At 50.4% G+C, this 19098-nt stretch overlaps 1 protein-coding gene across 1 annotated transcript in view; it reads left to right on the top strand.

Annotated features, from left to right (window-relative positions):
• Positions 1–17341, top strand: part of MAB21L3 (mab-21 like 3) — a 250193-nt gene extending 232852 nt beyond the window's left edge. The window contains exons 4-6 of the mRNA XM_073551051.1: positions 10742–10923; positions 11813–12007; positions 13404–17341. Of these exons, the coding sequence (XP_073407152.1) occupies positions 10742–10923; positions 11813–12007; positions 13404–13664 (638 nt within the window). The 3' untranslated portion in view covers positions 13665–17341. The remainder of the gene's footprint in view (positions 1–10741; positions 10924–11812; positions 12008–13403) is intronic.
• The last annotated feature ends 1757 nt before the right edge of the window (positions 17342–19098 follow it).

Genomic DNA, 19098 nt, shown 5'->3' with positions numbered 1-19098 from the left:
CCTGACCAGTAAGAGATCACAGTGCCCCTATCCCTGCCTATGACCTGCCCAGTAAGAGATCACAGTGCCCCTGTCCCTGCCTATGACCTGCCCAGTAAGAGATCACAGTGCCCCTATCCCTGCCTATGATCTGCCCAGTAAGAGATCACAGTGCCCCTATCCCTGCCTATGACCTGCCCAGTAAGAGATCACAGTGCCCCTATCCCTGCCTATGATCTGCCCAGTGAGAGATCACAGTGCCCCTATCCCTGCCTATGACCTGACCAGTAAGAGATCACAGTGCCCCTATCCCTGCCTATGACCTGACCAGTAAGAGATCACAGCGCCCCTATCTCTGCCTATGACCTGCCCAGTAAGAGATCACAGTGCCCCTATCCTTGCCTGTGACCTGACCAGTAAGAGATCACAGTGCCCCTATCCCTGCCTATGACCTGCCCAGTAAGAGATCACAGTGCCCCTGTCCCTGCCTATGACCTGCCCAGTAAGAGATCACAGTGCCCCTATCCCTGCCTATGATCTGCCCAGTAAGAGATCACAGTGCCCCTATCCCTGCCTATGACCTGCCCAGTAAGAGATCACAGTGCCCCTATCCCTGCCTATGACCTGCCCAGTAAGAGATCACAGTGCCCCTATCCCTGCCTATGACCTGCCCAATAAGAGATCACAGTGCCCCTATCCCTGCCTATGACCTGACCAGTAACAGAGCGCAGCGCCCCTATCCCTGCCTATGACCTGCCCAGTAAGAGATCACAGCGCCCCTATCCCTGCCTGTAACCTGACCAGTAAGAGATCACAGTGCCCCTATCCCTGCCTATGACCTGCCCAGTAAGAGATCACAGTGCCCCTATCCCTGCCTATGACCTGCCCAGAAAGAGATCACAGTGCCCCTATCCCTGCCTATGACCTGCCCAGTAAGAGATCACAGTGCCCCTATCCCTGCCTATGACCTGCCCAGTAAGAGATCACAGTGCCCCTCTCCCTGCCTATGACCTGCCCAGTAAGAGATCACAGTGCCCCTATCCCTGCCTGTGACCTGACCAGTGAGAGATCACAGTGCCCCTATCCCTGCCTATGACCTGACCAGTGAGAGATCACAGTGCCCCTATCCCTGCCTATGACCTGCCCAGTAAGAGATCACAGTGCCCCTATCCCTGCCTATGACCTGCCCAGTAAGAGATCACAGTGCCCCTATCCCTGCCTATGACCTGCCCAGTAAGAGATCACAGTGCCCCTATCCCTGCCTATGACCTGCCCAGTAAGAGATCACAGTGCCCCTATCCCTGCCTATGACCTGCCCAGTAAGAGATCACAGTGCCCCTATCCCTGCCTATGACCTGACCAGTAACAGAGCGCAGCGCCCCTATCCCTGCCTATGACCTGCCCAGTAAGAGATCACAGCGCCCCTATCTCTGCCTATGACCTGCCCAGTAAGAGATCACAGTGCCCCTATCCCTGCCTATGACCTGACCAGTGAGAGATCACAGTGCCCCTATCCCTGCCTATGACCTGCCCAGTAAGAGATCACAGTGCCCCTATCCCTGCCTATGACCTGCCCAGTAAGAGATCACAGTGCCCCTATCCCTGCCTATGACCTGCCCAGTAAGAGATCACAGTGCCCCTATCCCTGCCTGTGACCTGACCAGTGAGAGATCACAGTGCCCCATCCCTGCCTGTGACCTGACCAGTAACAGAGCGCAGCGCCCCTATCCCTGCCTATGACCTGCCCAGTAAGAGATCACAGCGCCCCTATCTCTGCCTATGACCTGCCCAGTAAGAGATCACAGTGCCCCTATCCCTGCCTATGACCTGACCAGTAAGAGATCACAGTGCCCCTATCCCTGCCTATGACCTGACCAGTAAGAGATCACAGGGCCCCTATCCCTGCCTATGACCTGACCAGTAAGAGATCACAGTGCCCCTATCCCTGCCTATGACCTGCCCAGTAAGAGATCACAGTGCCCCTATCCCTGCCTATGACCTGACCAGTGAGAGATCACAGTGCCCCTATCCCTGCCTATGACCTGCCCAGTAAGAGATCACAGTGCCCCTATCCCTGCCTATGACCTGCCCAGTAAGAGATCACAGTGCCCCTATCCCTGCCTATGACCTGCCCAGTAAGAGATCACAGTGCCCCTATCCCTGCCTATGACCTGCCCAGTAAGAGATCACAGTGCCCCTATCCCTGCCTATGACCTGCCCAGTAAGAGATCACAGTGCCCCTATCCCTGCCTATGACCTGACCAGTAACAGAGCGCAGCGCCCCTATCCCTGCCTATGACCTGCCCAGTAAGAGATCACAGCGCCCCTATCTCTGCCTATGACCTGCCCAGTAAGAGATCACAGTGCCCCTATCCCTGCCTATGACCTGACCAGTGAGAGATCACAGTGCCCCTATCCCTGCCTATGACCTGCCCAGGAAGAGATCACAGTGCCCCTATCCCTGCCTATGACCTGCCCAGTAAGAGATCACAGTGCCCCTATCCCTGCCTATGACCTGCCCAGTAAGAGATCACAGTGCCCCTATCCCTGCCTGTGACCTGACCAGTGAGAGATCACAGTGCCCCTATCCCTGCCTATGACCTGACCAGTAACAGAGCGCAGCGCCCCTATCCCTGCCTATGACCTGCCCAGTAAGAGATCACAGCGCCCCTATCCCTGCCTGTAACCTGACCAGTAAGAGATCACAGTGCCCCTATCCCTGCCTATGACCTGCCCAGTAAGAGATCACAGTGCCCCTATCCCTGCCTATGACCTGACCAGTAAGAGATCACAGTGCCCCTATCCCTGCCTATGACCTGACCAGTGAGAGATCACAGTGCCCCTATCCCTGCCTATGACCTGCCCAGTAAGAGATCACAGCGCCCCTATCCCTGCCTGTAACCTGACCAGTAAGAGATCACAGCGCCCCTATCCCTGCCTATGACCTGCCCAGAAAGAGATCACAGTGCCCCTATCCCTGCCTATGACCTGACCAGTAAGAGATCACAGTGCCCCTATCCCTGCCTATGACCTGACCAGTGAGAGATCACAGTGCCCCTATCCCTGCCTATGACCTGCCCAGTAAGTGATCACAGTGCCCCTATCCCTGCCTATGACCTGCCCAGTAAGAGATCACAGTGCCCCTATCCCTGCCTATGACCTGACCAGTAAGAGATCACAGTGCCCCTATCCCTGCCTATGACCTGCCCAGTAAGAGATCACAGTGCCCCTATCCCTGCCTATGACCTGACCAGTAAGAGATCACAGTGCCCCTATCCCTGCCTATGACCTGCCCAGTAAGAGATCACAGTGCCCCTGTCCCTGCCTATGACCTGCCCAGTAAGAGATCACAGTGCCCCTATCCCTGCCTATGATCTGCCCAGTAAGAGATCACAGTGCCCCTATCCCTGCCTATGACCTGCCCAGTAAGAGATCACAGTGCCCCTATCCCTGCCTATGATCTGCCCAGTGAGAGATCACAGTGCCCCTATCCCTGCCTATGACCTGACCAGTAAGAGATCACAGTGCCCCTATCCCTGCCTATGACCTGACCAGTAAGAGATCACAGCGCCCCTATCTCTGCCTATGACCTGCCCAGTAAGAGATCACAGTGCCCCTATCCTTGCCTGTGACCTGACCAGTAAGAGATCACAGTGCCCCTATCCCTGCCTATGACCTGCCCAGTAAGAGATCACAGTGCCCCTGTCCCTGCCTATGACCTGCCCAGTAAGAGATCACAGTGCCCCTATCCCTGCCTATGATCTGCCCAGTAAGAGATCACAGTGCCCCTATCCCTGCCTATGACCTGCCCAGTAAGAGATCACAGTGCCCCTATCCCTGCCTATGATCTGCCCAGTGAGAGATCACAGTGCCCCTATCCCTGCCTATGACCTGACCAGTAAGAGATCACAGTGCCCCTATCCCTGCCTATGACCTGACCAGTAACAGAGCGCAGCGCCCCTATCCCTGCCTATGACCTGCCCAGTAAGAGATCACAGCGCCCCTATCCCTGCCTGTAACCTGACCAGTAAGAGATCACAGTGCCCCTATCCCTGCCTATGACCTGCCCAGTAAGAGATCACAGTGCCCCTATCCCTGCCTATGACCTGCCCAGAAAGAGATCACAGTGCCCCTATCCCTGCCTATGACCTGCCCAGTAAGAGATCACAGTGCCCCTATCCCTGCCTATGACCTGACCAGTAAGAGATCACAGTGCCCCTATCCCTGCCTGTGACCTGCCCCGTAAGAGATCACAGTGCCCCTATCCCTGCCTATGACCTGACCAGTAAGAGATCACAGTGCCCCTATCCCTGCCTATGACCTGCCCAGTAAGAGATCACAGTGCCCCCATCCCTGCCTATGACCTGCCCAGTAAGAGATCACAGTGCCCCTATCCCTGCCTATGATCTGCCCAGTAAGAGATCACAGTGCCCCCATCCCTGCCTATGACCTGCCCAGTAAGAGATCACAGTGCCCCTATCCTTGCCTATGACCTGCCCAGTAAGAGATCACAGTGCCCCTATCCCTGCCTATGATCTGCCCAGTGAGAGATCACAGTGCCCCTATCCCTGCCTATGACCTGACCAGTAAGAGATCACAGTGCCCCTATCCCTGCCTATGACCTGACCAGTAAGAGATCACAGCGCCCCTATCTCTGCCTATGACCTGCCCAGTAAGAGATCACAGTGCCCCTATCCCTGCCTGTGACCTGACCAGTAAGAGATCACAGTGCCCCTATCCCTGCCTATGACCTGCCCAGTAAGAGATCACAGTGCCCCTGTCCCTGCCTATGACCTGCCCAGTAAGAGATCACAGTGCCCCTATCCCTGCCTATGATCTGCCCAGTAAGAGATCACAGTGCCCCTATCCCTGCCTATGATCTGCCCAGTAAGAGATCACAGTGCCCCTATCCCTACCTATGATCTGCCCAGTGAGAGATCACAGTGCCCCTATCCCTGCCTATGACCTGACCAGTAAGAGATCACAGTGCCCCTATCCCTGCCTATGACCTGACCAGTAAGAGATCACAGCGCCCCTATCTCTGCCTATGACCTGCCCAGTAAGAGATCACAGTGCCCCTATCCCTGCCTGTGACCTGACCAGTAAGAGATCACAGTGCCCCTATCCCTGCCTATGACCTGCCCAGTAAGAGATAACAGTGCTCCTATCCCTGCCTATGACCTGCCCAGTAAGAGATCACAGTGCCCCTATCCCTGCCTATGACCTGCCCAGTAAGAGATCACAGTGCCCCCATCCCTGCCTATGACCTGACCAGTAAGAGATCACAGTGCCCCTATCCCTGCCTATGACCTGACCAGTAAGAGATCACAGTGCCCCTATCCCTGCCTATGACCTGCCCAGTAAGAGATCACAGTGCCCCTATCCCTGCCTATGACCTGACCAGTGAGAGATCACAGTGCCCCTATCCCTGCCTATGACCTGCCCAGTAAGAGATCACAGTGCCCCTATCCCTGCCTATGACCTGCCCAGTAAGAGATCACAGTGCCCCTATCCCTGCCTATGACCTGCCCAGTAAGAGATCACAGTGCCCCCATCCCTGCCTATGACCTGACCAGTAAGAGATCACAGTGCCCCTATCCCTGCCTATGACCTGACCAGTAACAGAGCGCAGCGCCCCTATCCCTGCCTATGACCTGCCCAGTAAGAGATCACAGCGCCCCTATCCCTGCCTGTAACCTGACCAGTAAGAGATCACAGTGCCCCTATCCCTGCCTATGACCTGCCCAGTAAGAGATCACAGTGCCCCTATCCCTGCCTATGACCTGCCCAGAAAGAGATCACAGTGCCCCTATCCCTGCCTGTAACCTGACCAGTAAGAGATCACAGCGCCCCTATCCCTGCCTATGACCTGACCAGTGAGAGATCACAGTGCCCCTATCCCTGCCTATGACCTGACCAGTAAGAGATCACAGTGCCCCTATCCCTGCCTATGACCTGACCAGTGAGAGATCACAGTGCCCCTATCCCTGCCTATGACCTGCCCAGTAAGTGATCACAGTGCCCCTATCCCTGCCTATGACCTGCCCAGTAAGAGATCACAGTGCCCCTATCCCTGCCTATGACCTGACCAGTAAGAGATCACAGTGCCCCTATCCCTGCCTATGACCTGCCCAGTAAGAGATCACAGTGCCCCTATCCCTGCCTATGACCTGACCAGTAAGAGATCACAGTGCCCCTATTCCTGCCTATGACCTGCCCAGTAAGAGATCACAGTGCCCCCATCCCTGCCTATGACCTGCCCAGTAAGAGATCACAGTGCCCCTGTCCCTGCCTATGACCTGCCCAGTAAGAGATCACAGTGCCCCTATCCCTGCCTATGATCTGCCCAGTAAGAGATCACAGTGCCCCTATCCCTGCCTATGACCTGCCCAGTAAGAGATCACAGTGCCCCTATCCCTGCCTATGATCTGCCCAGTGAGAGATCACAGTGCCCCTATCCCTGCCTATGACCTGACCAGTAAGAGATAACAGTGCCCCTATCCCTGCCTATGACCTGACCAGTAAGAGATCACAGTGCCCCTATCCCTGCCTATGACCTGACCAGTAAGAGATCACAGTGCCCCTATCCCTGCCTATGACCTGACCAGTGAGAGATCACAGTGCCCCTATCCCTGCCTATGACCTGCCCAGTAAGAGATCACAGTGCCCCTATCCCTGCCTATGACCTGACCAGTAAGAGATCACAGTGCCCCTATCCCTGCCTATGACCTGACCAGTAAGAGATCACAGTGCCCCTATCCCTGCCTATGACCTGACCAGTAAGAGATCACAGTGCCCCTATCCCTGCCTATGACCTGACCAGTGAGAGATCACAGTGCCCCTATCCCTGCCTATGACCTGACCAGTAAGAGATCACAGTGCCCCTATCCCTGCCTATGACCTGACCAGTAAGAGATCACAGTGCCCCTATCCCTGCCTATGACCTGACCAGTAAGAGATCACAGTGCCCCTATCCCTGCCTATGACCTGACCAGTGAGAGATCACAGTGCCCCTATCCCTGCCTATGACCTGCCCAGTAAGAGATCACAGTGCCCCTATCCCTGCCTATGACCTGACCAGTAAGAGATCACAGTGCCCCTATCCCTGCCTATGACCTGACCAGTAAGAGATCACAGTGCCCCTATCCCTGCCTATGACCTGACCAGTAACAGAGCGCAGCGCCCCTATCCCTGCCTATGACCTGCCCAGTAAGAGATCACAGCGCCCCTATCCCTGCCTGTAACCTGACCAGTAAGAGATCACAGTGCCCCTATCCCTGCCTATGACCTGCCCAGTAAGAGATCACAGTGCCCCTATCCCTGCCTATGACCTGCCCAGAAAGAGATCACAGTGCCCCTATCCCTGCCTGTAACCTGACCAGTAAGAGATCACAGCGCCCCTATCCCTGCCTATGACCTGACCAGTGAGAGATCACAGTGCCCCTATCCCTGCCTATGACCTGACCAGTAAGAGATCACAGTGCCCCTATCCCTGCCTATGACCTGACCAGTGAGAGATCACAGTGCCCCTATCCCTGCCTATGACCTGCCCAGTAAGTGATCACAGTGCCCCTATCCCTGCCTATGACCTGCCCAGTAAGAGATCACAGTGCCCCTATCCCTGCCTACGACCTGACCAGTAAGAGATCACAGTGCCCCTATCCCTGCCTATGACCTGCCCAGTAAGAGATCACAGTGCCCCTATCCCTGCCTATGACCTGACCAGTAACAGAGCGCAGCGCCCCTATCCCTGCCTATGACCTGCCCAGTAAGAGATCACAGCGCCCCTATCCCTGCCTGTAACCTGACCAGTAAGAGATCACAGTGCCCCTATCCCTGCCTATGACCTGCCCAGTAAGAGATCACAGTGCCCCTATCCCTGCCTATGACCTGCCCAGAAAGAGATCACAGTGCCCCTATCCCTGCCTGTAACCTGACCAGTAAGAGATCACAGCGCCCCTATCCCTGCCTATGACCTGACCAGTGAGAGATCACAGTGCCCCTATCCCTGCCTATGACCTGACCAGTAAGAGATCACAGTGCCCCTATGCCTGCCTATGACCTGCCCAGTAAGAGATCACAGTGCCCCTATCCCTGCCTATGACCTGACCAGTAAGAGATCACAGTGCCCCTATCCCTGCCTATGACCTGACCAGTAAGAGATCACAGTGCCCCTATCCCTGCCTATGACCTGCCCAGTAAGAGATCACAGTGCCCCTATCCCTGCCTATGACCTGCCCAGTAAGAGATCACAGTTCCCCTATCCCTGCCTATGACCTGCCCAGTGAGAGATCACAGTGCCCCTATCCCTGCCTATGACCTGCCCAGTAAGAGATCACAGTGCCCCTATCCCTGCCTATGATCTGCCCAGTGTGAGATCACAGTGCCCCTATCCCTGCCTATGACCTGCCCAGTGAGAGATCACAGTGCCCCTATCCCTGCCTATGACCTGCCCAGTAAGAGATCACAGTGCCCCTATCCCTGCCTATGACCTGCCCAGTAAGAGATCACAGTGCCCCTATCCCTGCCTATAATCTGCCCAGTGAGAGATCACAGTGCCCCTATCCCTGCCTATGACCTGCCCAGTAAGAGATCACAGTGCCCCTATCCCTGCCTATGATCTGCCCAGTGAGAGATCACAGTGCCCCTATCCCTGCCTATGACCTGACCAGTAAGAGATCACAGTGCCCCTATCCCTGCCTATGACCTGCCCAGTAAGAGATCACAGTGCCCCTATCCCTGCCTATGACCTGCCCAGTAAGAGATCACAGCGCCCCTATCCCTGCCTATGACCTGACCTGTAAGAGATAACAGTGCCCCTATCCCTGCCTATGATCTGCCCAGTAAGAGATCACAGTGCCCCTATCCCTGCCTATGACCTGCCCAGTAAGAGATCACAGTGCCCCTATCCCTGCCTATGACCTGACCAGTAAGAGATCACAGTGCCCCTATCCCTGCCTATGACCTGCCCAGTAAGAGATCACAGTGCCCCTATCCCTGCCTATGACCTGCCCAGTAAGAGATCACAGTGCCCCTGTCCCTGCCTATGACCTGCCCAGTAAGAGATCACAGCGCCCCTATCCCTGCCTATGACCTGACCTGTAAGAGATCACAGTGCCCCTATCCCTGCCTATGATCTGCCCAGTAAGAGATCACAGTGCCCCTATCCCTGCCTATGACCTGCCCAGTAAGAGATCACAGTGCCCCTATCCCTGCCTATGACCTGCCCAGTAAGAGATCACAGCGCCCCTATCCCTGCCTATGACCTGCCCAGTAAGAGATCACAGTGCCCCTATCCCTGCCTATGACCTGACCTGTAAGAGATCACAGTGCCCCTATCCCTGCCTATGACCTGCCCAGTAAGAGATCACAGTGCCCCTATCCCTGCCTATGACCTGCCCAGTAAGAGATCACAGTGCCCCTGTCCCTGCCTATGACCTGCCCAGTAAGAGATCACAGCGCCCCTATCCCTGCCTATGACCTGCCCAGTAAGAGATCACAGTGCCCCTGTCCCTGCCTATGACCTGCCCAGTAAGAGATCACAGTGCCCCTATCCCTGCCTATGACCTGACCAGTAAGAGATCACAGTGCCCCTATCCCTGCCTATGACCTGCCCAGTAAGAGATCACAGTGCCCCTATCCCTGCCTATGACCTGCCCAGTAAGAGATCACAGTGCCCCCATCCCTGCCTATGACCTGACCAGTAAGAGATCACAGTGCCCCTATCCCTGCCTATGACCTGCCCAGTAAGAGATCACAGCGCCCCTATCCCTGCCTGTAACCTGACCAGTAAGAGATCACAGTGCCCCTATCCCTGCCTATGACCTGCCCAGTAAGAGATCACAGGGCCCCCATCCCTGCCTATGACCTGACCAGTAAGAGATCACAGTGCCCCTATCCCTGCCTATGACCTGCCCAGTAAGAGATCACAGTGCCCCTATCCCTGCCTATGACCTGCCCAGTGAGAGATCACTGCCCCTATCCCTGCCTATGACCTGCCCAGTAAGAGATCACAGTGCCCCTATCCCTGCCTATGACCTGACCAGTGAGAGATCACTGCCCCTATCCCTGCCTATGACCTGCCCAGTAAGAGATCACAGTGCCCCTATCCCTGCCTATGACCTGACCAGTAAGAGATCACAGTGCCCCTATCCCTGCCTATGACCTGCCCAGTGAGAGATCACAGTGCCCCTATCCCTGCCTATGACCTGCCCAGTAAGAGATCACAGTGCCCCTATCCCTGCCTATGACCTGCCCAGTGAGAGATCACTGCCCCTATCCCTGCCTATGACCTGCCCAGTAAGAGATCACAGTGCCCCTATCCCTGCCTATGACCTGACCAGTGAGAGATCACTGCCCCTATCCCTGCCTATGACCTGCCCAGTAAGAGATCACACTGCCCCTATCCCTGCCTATGACCTGACCAGTAAGAGATCACAGTGCCCCTATCCCTGCCTATGACCTGCCCAGTGAGAGATCACTGCCCCTATCCCTGCCTATGACCTGCCCAGTAAGAGATCACAGTGCCCCTATCCCTGCCTATGACCTGCCCAGTAAGAGATCACAGTGCCCCTATCCCTGCCTATGACCTGCCCAGTAAGAGATCACAGTGCCCCTATCCCTGCCTATGACCTGCCCAGTAAGAGATCACAGGGCCCCCATCCCTGCCTGTAGTATTACTCTAAACACTAGACCCTCATGTTATTTTGCGCCATGCATTTTGTTTTGGCTCTATTTGTTCTCAGTTAGTGTCCATCTCCAGACAGGGTGCGGGTTCTGGAGTGTACTGGGCCCATCATCAGAGTGATTGTGGAGACCTCAGGGCAGACGGTGGAGGTGGAGCTGCTCCCGATGGTGGAGATCCCAGGATGCTGGCCTCGGAAGGCTCGCTGGCCACGGTTCTTTAAGAGATGGCCCTCCAAGGACCGGGCGCGCTGTGTGAAGGTCTGTCATTCTTAAAGGAATGAGAACTGTACGTTTTCCTTCAATAATAGAAGGTGGAGCTGACAACCACTCACACTGTACACAGGTTGGTTGTCAGCAGTAATAGATGACAAGTCATTATATCAGCGATGTCATCACCAGGGGACGGGGCTGACAGCCTCTCACACATGTATACAGGCTCGTTGTCGCCAGGAATAGATGAGGAGCTGGTGCTGGATCATGAGGTGTCTGCTCATGTCATTACATCAGTGATCAGTAGATAAACAGTCGCACTCAAGTGTGTTTTAATTTTTTTACTCTCTATATGACATTTTCCTAATTGCCTTAGGGACCTTAATGTTGTTGTGCTTAAATTTGTATAGATATATGTTTCGCCTTTAGGGTTTTTTTTTTTGCACTACTTTTCTGTTGTGTTTTTTTTGTTAGTATTTTTTTAAAAAAATATTTTTTTAAAAAAATTTTTCACATTTTTCTCACGTTTATTTTTTCTTTTCCAGCTTTCCGCGAGTTTGTCGTCCATATTCATTGTTGTAATTGCTTTTTATTTTATTTTTCAGTATGGTTTGAGAAAGGCCTCCTAGTAGGTCGAAACGTAACCATAGTATACTCATATCCTGGATTACGATATTATACCCACATTTTGGATACTTCTTTTGTCTGCGGTGTTACACTATTTGATGCATTTGAAATAAAATAAAAATCCAAAAATTTCACAAAATCTTCAAGATTTTTTGCAAGATTAATCCACACTTGAGTGCGACTGTTTATCTACTGACTACTGTTTGTGGACCCTCCACGTACAGTCAGCACCTATCTCCTCCACAGCAAGAGTGCGCGTCTTTCTTCTTTTGCATTACATCAGTGATGTCATCACCACTTTTTCTTTCAGACCTTTGGATTTGACCTGATTGCTAGAACTAACTACCATTGGCAGCTTTCCTTCCTGCGTGTGGAGCGTCTCCTGCTGGAGGGGGTAGATGAGGATGGAGGATGTCGGATGAAGTGTCTGCGGGTTGTTCGGCAGCTGAAGGAAGATGTGTGGTGCCCAGGAACTCGCCCTGTTATCACCTCACAACATCTGCAGGTGAGATGTGTGAATGTGGGGACCCATCTGAGAACACCCTGCAGGGGAAGGAGCCTCAGAAGTCTGCAGCTCCAAACTCTATAATGCAGTCTGTGTCATAATACCCCTGTGTGAAGGATCCACATCAAGCCACCCCACCTGACTTCATGATTATGTCAGCGGGATCACTTGATAAGGTCTCCACACTTGTTCCAACGTAACATTCTGCTCCACCTGGGGACACGTAAGGTCTGCTTGGCACAGTTTTACACAGATACCTCCTGTCCAGACAAGTCCAGGGAGGCACAGGGAGTGAGAGGATGTGGCCCACGCAGTCACTGACATGGTACCACACTCCACCACAACCCTTACAGGCTGAGAGGCCCCTTTCACTAACACCAGTGAAACAGAGCACTGCCAGCTCAGTAGGATTGCCACCAGTTCCTTGTTAGATATTAGCCAGGTCCATTAATGGGATTATATCAGGCCAGAAACCAGCCCTGGTAGCATGAGAAGTTAAACTGAATAATGAACGTGTGTATTCGTGGATCGAGATAAAAGAGCAGCCCAAGGTTAAATTATATATTTAATAGCTTTAAGGTCACATTAGACAACACACTATATACACGGTGGCTACACATATACAATGGTCAGATATAAAATGCTGATAGTTGTAGAACAAAAGCTATAGGCAGAATATGTCAATTACCTGGTGATGTTAGATCAGGGGTGTGCTGAGCCACAGGGGCATGGGCTGACAGCTGTCTTTTTGGTCCCTTCTCAGCAAATTCATCGACAAGGTCCCTTCAGAAGTGGACCACATGCAAAACAGAGAGAGCCCACATGGCTGTAGACTAGCCTTTATCCCCTTTTGGTCACTCCCTTCCTGTCCTCTGGACTGAACCTAAATCCCCTCCCCTTCCCTCTGCAGCTGCAACCTCCAAAACCTATGAAAGATAACTCCTTTCTAGACGGTCCTCTGGCGGCGGTTCTGTCACAGCCTGGCCCCTGCTACGTGATAAGAACAAACACAGCTTTGCTATTTGGTTTCTACTGGCTGTTCTAGTATCCTCATGCCCATGGGTGCAAGACCCTGAAAGGCATTCGGACGTGTCCAGAAATCATGAAAATATACACAATGTATGAATAGGACATATAGAATCTCCATAACTCCTTATGGAATCATAGCTGATTTAACAAAGCAGACCACATGGTTTGCATCTTCAGGGGGCCTTCCTGTAGGAGCTGGCTTGTAGCTATCTGGTGGGGAGTGAATTCTGACTTTGCAGCTGAAAGACAGGACCACCTGCTGAGCCAGGGATCTTGTTACATCTACACATGCTTACCGGACGATTGTAAGCTGCCATTAGATCTCTCCATCCTTCAAACCCTGTGTCTTCCATTCTCTTCCTGACAGATGATCCTCCTCTGGGAGTGTGAGCGCAATCCTTCCTCAAAGACTTGGCTGGACTTTGGTTCCTGTTTCCTACGTCTTGTGCGCAGACTCTTGAAATGCTCCCAGCAGCGCTTCCTACGCCATTACTTCGTTAGACGTGCCAATCTTCTGAAATATGCAGACGCCAATCAGTTGGACAAGCTGGCGGAAAATCTGAGCAGATTCTTGCAGTGTCCTAATCTGAACCTATCTCCAAACTGTGACGATGCCTCTACATGCTGAGCCCGCCCCCGAGTAGCAGTCAACTAGTAGACCTGTCAATCACAGACAGACTATCCAGGAAAATAGGTAGATAATGCTTCTTGAGTCCTCAAGGGTCTTCTGAAGACACCCCTGAAATGTGAATAGGCTACAATGTGCAAAAACGTCAATGGTCCAGACAATAGTGGTGGCATCACGTCTCTGGGGAAACAACACTATATTTCTCTATACCTCTTCATGGATCTCATGAGGAGATTCCTGTAATATGAAGCATGATGCTACATAGAAACTGCAGTAATCTGCATAGGCCCAAATATTTGTGGTGGCATTACCCCTACAGTAGTGGTGGTGCTACCTTTCTTGTATCGGTGGCATTACACCTCCAGTAGTGGTGGTGCCACCTCTCGGGTGGTGTCACACGTAATCTCGGTAGTGCTACAGCTCTAGTATTGGTGGTGTTATGCCGACAGTAGTGCTCAAAATAATATCCCTCCAATATGACTAACCATATTAATAAATTATATTACCCCGGTAGACAATTTACCAGTTGGAGCAGTAGACTGTAAGAAAACACCAGACTCCGCATCCATGAGCTGCAGGTTTTTGAGTTTGTGTATTAGAATCATTAATTGAATGGGGGGTGTTCACAATAAGTGTGGAGCTCAATTAGTGAGGTCAGTCATTGTGTGAATCAGGCGGCCGTTGTGGAGACACAGCATCGTATCTCAATTAAGAATCAGACCTCAAAAAGAATTTCAGATGGGATTGTAGAATCAATTGAAACACAAGAAGCAACACAAAAAAAAACCCTAAAATATAGCTTTTAACCCCTTTCTGACATCAGACGTACTATCCCGTCCATGGGATCCGGGGCCCTATGCCCATGGACGGGACAGTACGTCTAGCGCGATCAGCGGCGCCCACGTGGTGAGCGCCACTGATCGCGGCTGGGTGTCAGCTGATTATCACAGCTGACACCCGGCACAATGTGTCAGGGGCGGTCACGGACCGCCCCCGACACGTTAACCCCTTGCACACCGCGATCAAGCATGATCGCGGTGTACCGGGGGTTAAAGGGAAGCATCGGCATCGAGGGGGCTCCCTCCGTGCTTCCCTGAGCCCCCCACAGCAGCGCAATGTGCAGCGCTGCTGCGGGGGGCTCCTTCCCTGCAGGCCCCCGAATCCAAGATGGCGACGGGGCCTTCGGGGGCCTGCAGGGAGCTGGCTTCCTCAGTGCCTGCAAAGCGCAGGCATGAGGAAGTCTGCAGTAGTGCCTGTGACAGATCGCTGATCTGTCACAGTGATCTGTGATGTGACAGATCAGCGATCTGTCACAGGACAGTTATGTTCCCCCTGGGACAAGGTAATAAAGTTAAAAAAAAAAAAAAAGTGTTAAAATAATTTTAAAAAAATCGCCAAATAAATTAGAAAAAAAAAAAAAAATATTCCCCCAATAAATCCATTTTTTGGAAAAAAAAAAACAAAACAAAACAATAAAAGTACACATATTTGGTATCGCCGCGTCCGTAATGACCCACCCTATAAAACTGTCCCCATTAGTTAACCCCTTTAGTGAACCCCTTAAAAAATAAAAGTAAAAAACGAAGCAAAAAATAATGATTTATTATCATACCACCGAACAAAAAGTGTAATAACGCGCGATCAAAAAGACGCATATAAATATCCATGGTCCCGCTGAAAACGTCATACAGCATCATCAGCGAAAAAATAAAAAAGTTATAGCTCGCAGAATAAAGCGATGCAAAAATAATTATTTTTTTATATAAAATAGTTTTCATTGCATAAAACCGACAAAACATAAAAAAACGACCTAAATGAGGTATCGCTGTAACCGTACTGACCCGAAGAATAAAACCGCTTTATCAATTTTACCGCACGCGGAACGGTGTAAACGCCCCCCCCCAAAAGACATTCATGAAACGCTGGTTTTTGTTCATTCTGCGTCCCAACAATCGGAAGTAAAAGCGATCAAAAAATGTCACGTGCCCGAAAATGGCACCAATAAAAACGTCAACTCGTCCCGCAAAAAATAAGACCTCACATGACTCGGTGGGTCAAAATACGGAAAAATTATAGCTCACAATATGTGGTGATGCAAAAACTATTTTTACAATAAAAAGCGTCTTTTAGCGTGTGACAGCCGCCAAACATAAAAACCGCCATAAATAGTAAATCAAACCCCCCGTTATCACCCCCTTAGTTAGGGAAAAATAATAAAAATGTATTTATTTCCATTTTCCCATTAGGGCTAGGGCTCAGATTAGGGTTAGGGGTGTGTTGGGGTTCGGGTTGGAGTTATAATTGGGGGTTTCCACTGTTTGGGCACATCAGGTGCTCTTGAAATGCAACATGGCGTCTGATCTCAATTCCAGTCAATTCTGCGTTGAAAAAGTCAAATGGTGCTCCTTCCCTTCCAAGCTCTGCCATGCGCCCAAACAGTGTTTTACCCCCACATATGGGGTATCAGCCTACTAAGGACAAATTGCAAAACAACTTTTGGGGTCCAATTTCTCCTGTTACCCTTAGGAAAATAAAAAATTGGGGGCAAAAATATCATTTTTGTGGAAAAAAATGATTTTTTTACTTTCACGTCCGAGCGTTATAAACTTTTGTGAAGCACTTGGGGGTTCAAAGTGCTCACCACACATCTAGATAAGTTCCATGGGGGGTCTAGTGTCCAAAATGGGGTCATTTGTGGGGCTCTCCAAACGCACATGACACCCGCAGACCATTCCATCAAAGTCTGCATTCCAAAACGTCACTACTTCCCTTCCGAGCCCCGACGTGTGCCCATACAGTAGTTTTCTCCCACATATGAGGTATCAGTGTACTCAGGACAAATTGGACAACAACTTTTGGGGTCCAATTTCTCCTGGTACCCTTGGGAAAATGAAAAAATTGGGGACTAAAAGATCATGTTTGTGGAAAAAATACGATTTTTTTATTTTCATGCCCGGGCATTAAAAACTTCTGTGAAGCCCTTGGGGGTTCAAAGTGCTCACCACACATCTAGATAAGTTCCTTGGGGGGTCTAGTTTCCAAAATGGGGTCAATTGTGGGGGGTTTCCACTGTTTTGGTACATCAGGGGTTTTCCAATCGCGACATGGTGTCCGATCTCAATTCCAGCCAAAACCGTCAAATGGTGCTGCTTCCCTTCCGAGATCTGCCATGCGCCCAAATAGTGGTTTACCCCCACATGTGGGGTATCAGCGTACTCAGGACAAATTGCAAAATAACTTTTAGGGTCCTGTTACCCTTGGGAAAATAAAAATTCGGGGGTTAAAAAGATCATTTTTGTGGAAAAAATATGATTTTTTAATTGTACCGCTGTACGTTATAAACTTCTGTGAAGCCCTTGTGTGTTCAAAGTTCTCACCACATATCTAGATAAGTTCCTTGGGGGGTCTAGTTTCCAAAATGGGGTCACTTGTGGGGGGTTTCCACTGTTTAGGCACATCAGGGGCTCTCCAAACACGACATGGTGTCCGATCTGAATTCCAGCCAATTTTGCTTTTAAAAAGTCAAACGGCGCTCCTTCCATTCTGAGCTCTGCCATGCGCGAAACTGGTTCCCCCCCACATATCAGGTGTCAGCGTACTCAGGACAAATTGCACAATAACTTTTGCAGGCCAATTTCTCCTGTTACCCTTGGTAAAATAAAAAAATTGAACCTGAAGTATTTTTTTTTGTGAAAAAAAGTTAGATGTTCATTTTTTTTTAAATATTCAAAAAAATTCCTGACGCACCTAAAGGGTTAATAAACTTTTTGAATGTGGTTTTGAGCACCTTGAGGGGTGCAGTTTTTAGAATGGTGTCACTTTTGGGTATTTTCTATCATATAGACCCCTCAAAGTGGCTTCAAATGTGATGTGGTCCTAAAAATAAAATGGTGTTGTAAAAATGAGAAATCGCTGGTCAACTTTTAACCCTTATAACTTCCTAACAAAAAAAAATTTTGGCTCCAAAATTGTGCTGATGTAAAGTAAACATGTGGGAAATGTTAGTTATTAAGTTTTTTGTGTGCCGTATCTCTGTGATTTAAGGGCATAAAAATTCAAAGTTGGAAAATTGCGAAATTTTCAAAATGTTTGCCAAATTTCCGTTTTTTTCACAAACGCAAGTTATATGAATGAAATTTTATCACTAACATGAAGTACAATATGTCACGAGAAAACAGTGTCAGAATCACCGGGATCCATAGAAGCGTTCCAGAGTTATGACCTCATAAAGGTACAGTGGTCAGAATTGTAAAAATTGGCCCGGTCATGAACGTGCAAACCACCCTTGGGGGTGAAGGGGTTAATTCAATCACTAAAAACATTAGTAGAAATGACTAAAAGAGGGAGGGGTAGAGGACAATAAATGAAGGGTAGCAGAAATACTGATTTAAATCTATATAGTCATAACAAAATATGGGCCAAAGGCTAAATTGCCCTAGTCCGCCCTGTTTCAGCCCTTCCTAGCCGCGGAGGTTGGCACCCCAGTTGTTGACGATATGGCGCCCCCGCTCAACGTCGGTATCCCTAATAGCCCCTAAGCCTCCCTACGTATACAAAAAAGGACACAACAAATGTACACACACTTAACACTTAATGATACTGGAAAAAATGAAGAGACATAAATGGTCTCATAGATAATACTAATGTGCTATGGACTTATCTCGTGGTAATTCTGGTAATGTAGATGCCCCACAACATAAGCTTATCTCGCCCTAAAAAGAAAGAAAAAGGGGGTAGTATCAAAGTGCAGCTTTAGGTAAGACTTCTCTCACAGTCACCAAAAATGCTAATAAGCTGCAATCGGCAGACCCAATTACCACATAGCAAAATCAGTAAAAACGGCTACAAGGAAATTCAATAAATAGCACATATGACAATTCATCTGATCCCCGGACAAGCACTTAGAAAATAGTCAAAAGACTGCACATTAAAGGCAGAAAAGTGAATCCTGCATTGCACGTGCGGCGGCCATTATTTGGAAGCAAGGGTTAATCATCACCCTGTATCACATCCAGCTCAGATACAATGTCTGCACCTAAAGAAAAATGCACAATCATTGTGCTGCCTCACACAGGTCATAGATGAAAAGGATGAGGCTACAAAGTCACCTCCATTATAACTTCTCATGTGGTACAAAAATATTCCAATAGTAATGCAAAGTACAGACCAGCAGAGCAGAAGTGCTCAACAAGACCGAGCTCAATACTCAGCACCACAAAAGGGTCTGCCGGATAGAATGTGCAGAAATAGACTGATCAGCCAACGGATGAGGGTTCATCAGGGGTCCGGAAGTGGGGTCTCCTTACCCCCGGCCGAAAGAGCAATGCAATGTGCGACTGACTCCAGCCGCGTTCACCGCCGTTGTGTAAAGATTCCGTGTTCGGATGGAACGCCCACTTCCGGTCACAGTAAATCCAAGATGGTGCTATAATGG

This window comes from Dendrobates tinctorius, unplaced genomic scaffold (genome assembly GCF_039654945.1).
Source record: "Dendrobates tinctorius isolate UK_male_01 unplaced genomic scaffold, ASM3965494v1 ptg000172l, whole genome shotgun sequence".
Lineage (NCBI taxonomy): Eukaryota > Metazoa > Chordata > Amphibia > Anura > Dendrobatidae > Dendrobates > Dendrobates tinctorius.
This window is presented reverse-complemented; position numbering and strand designations above follow the sequence as displayed.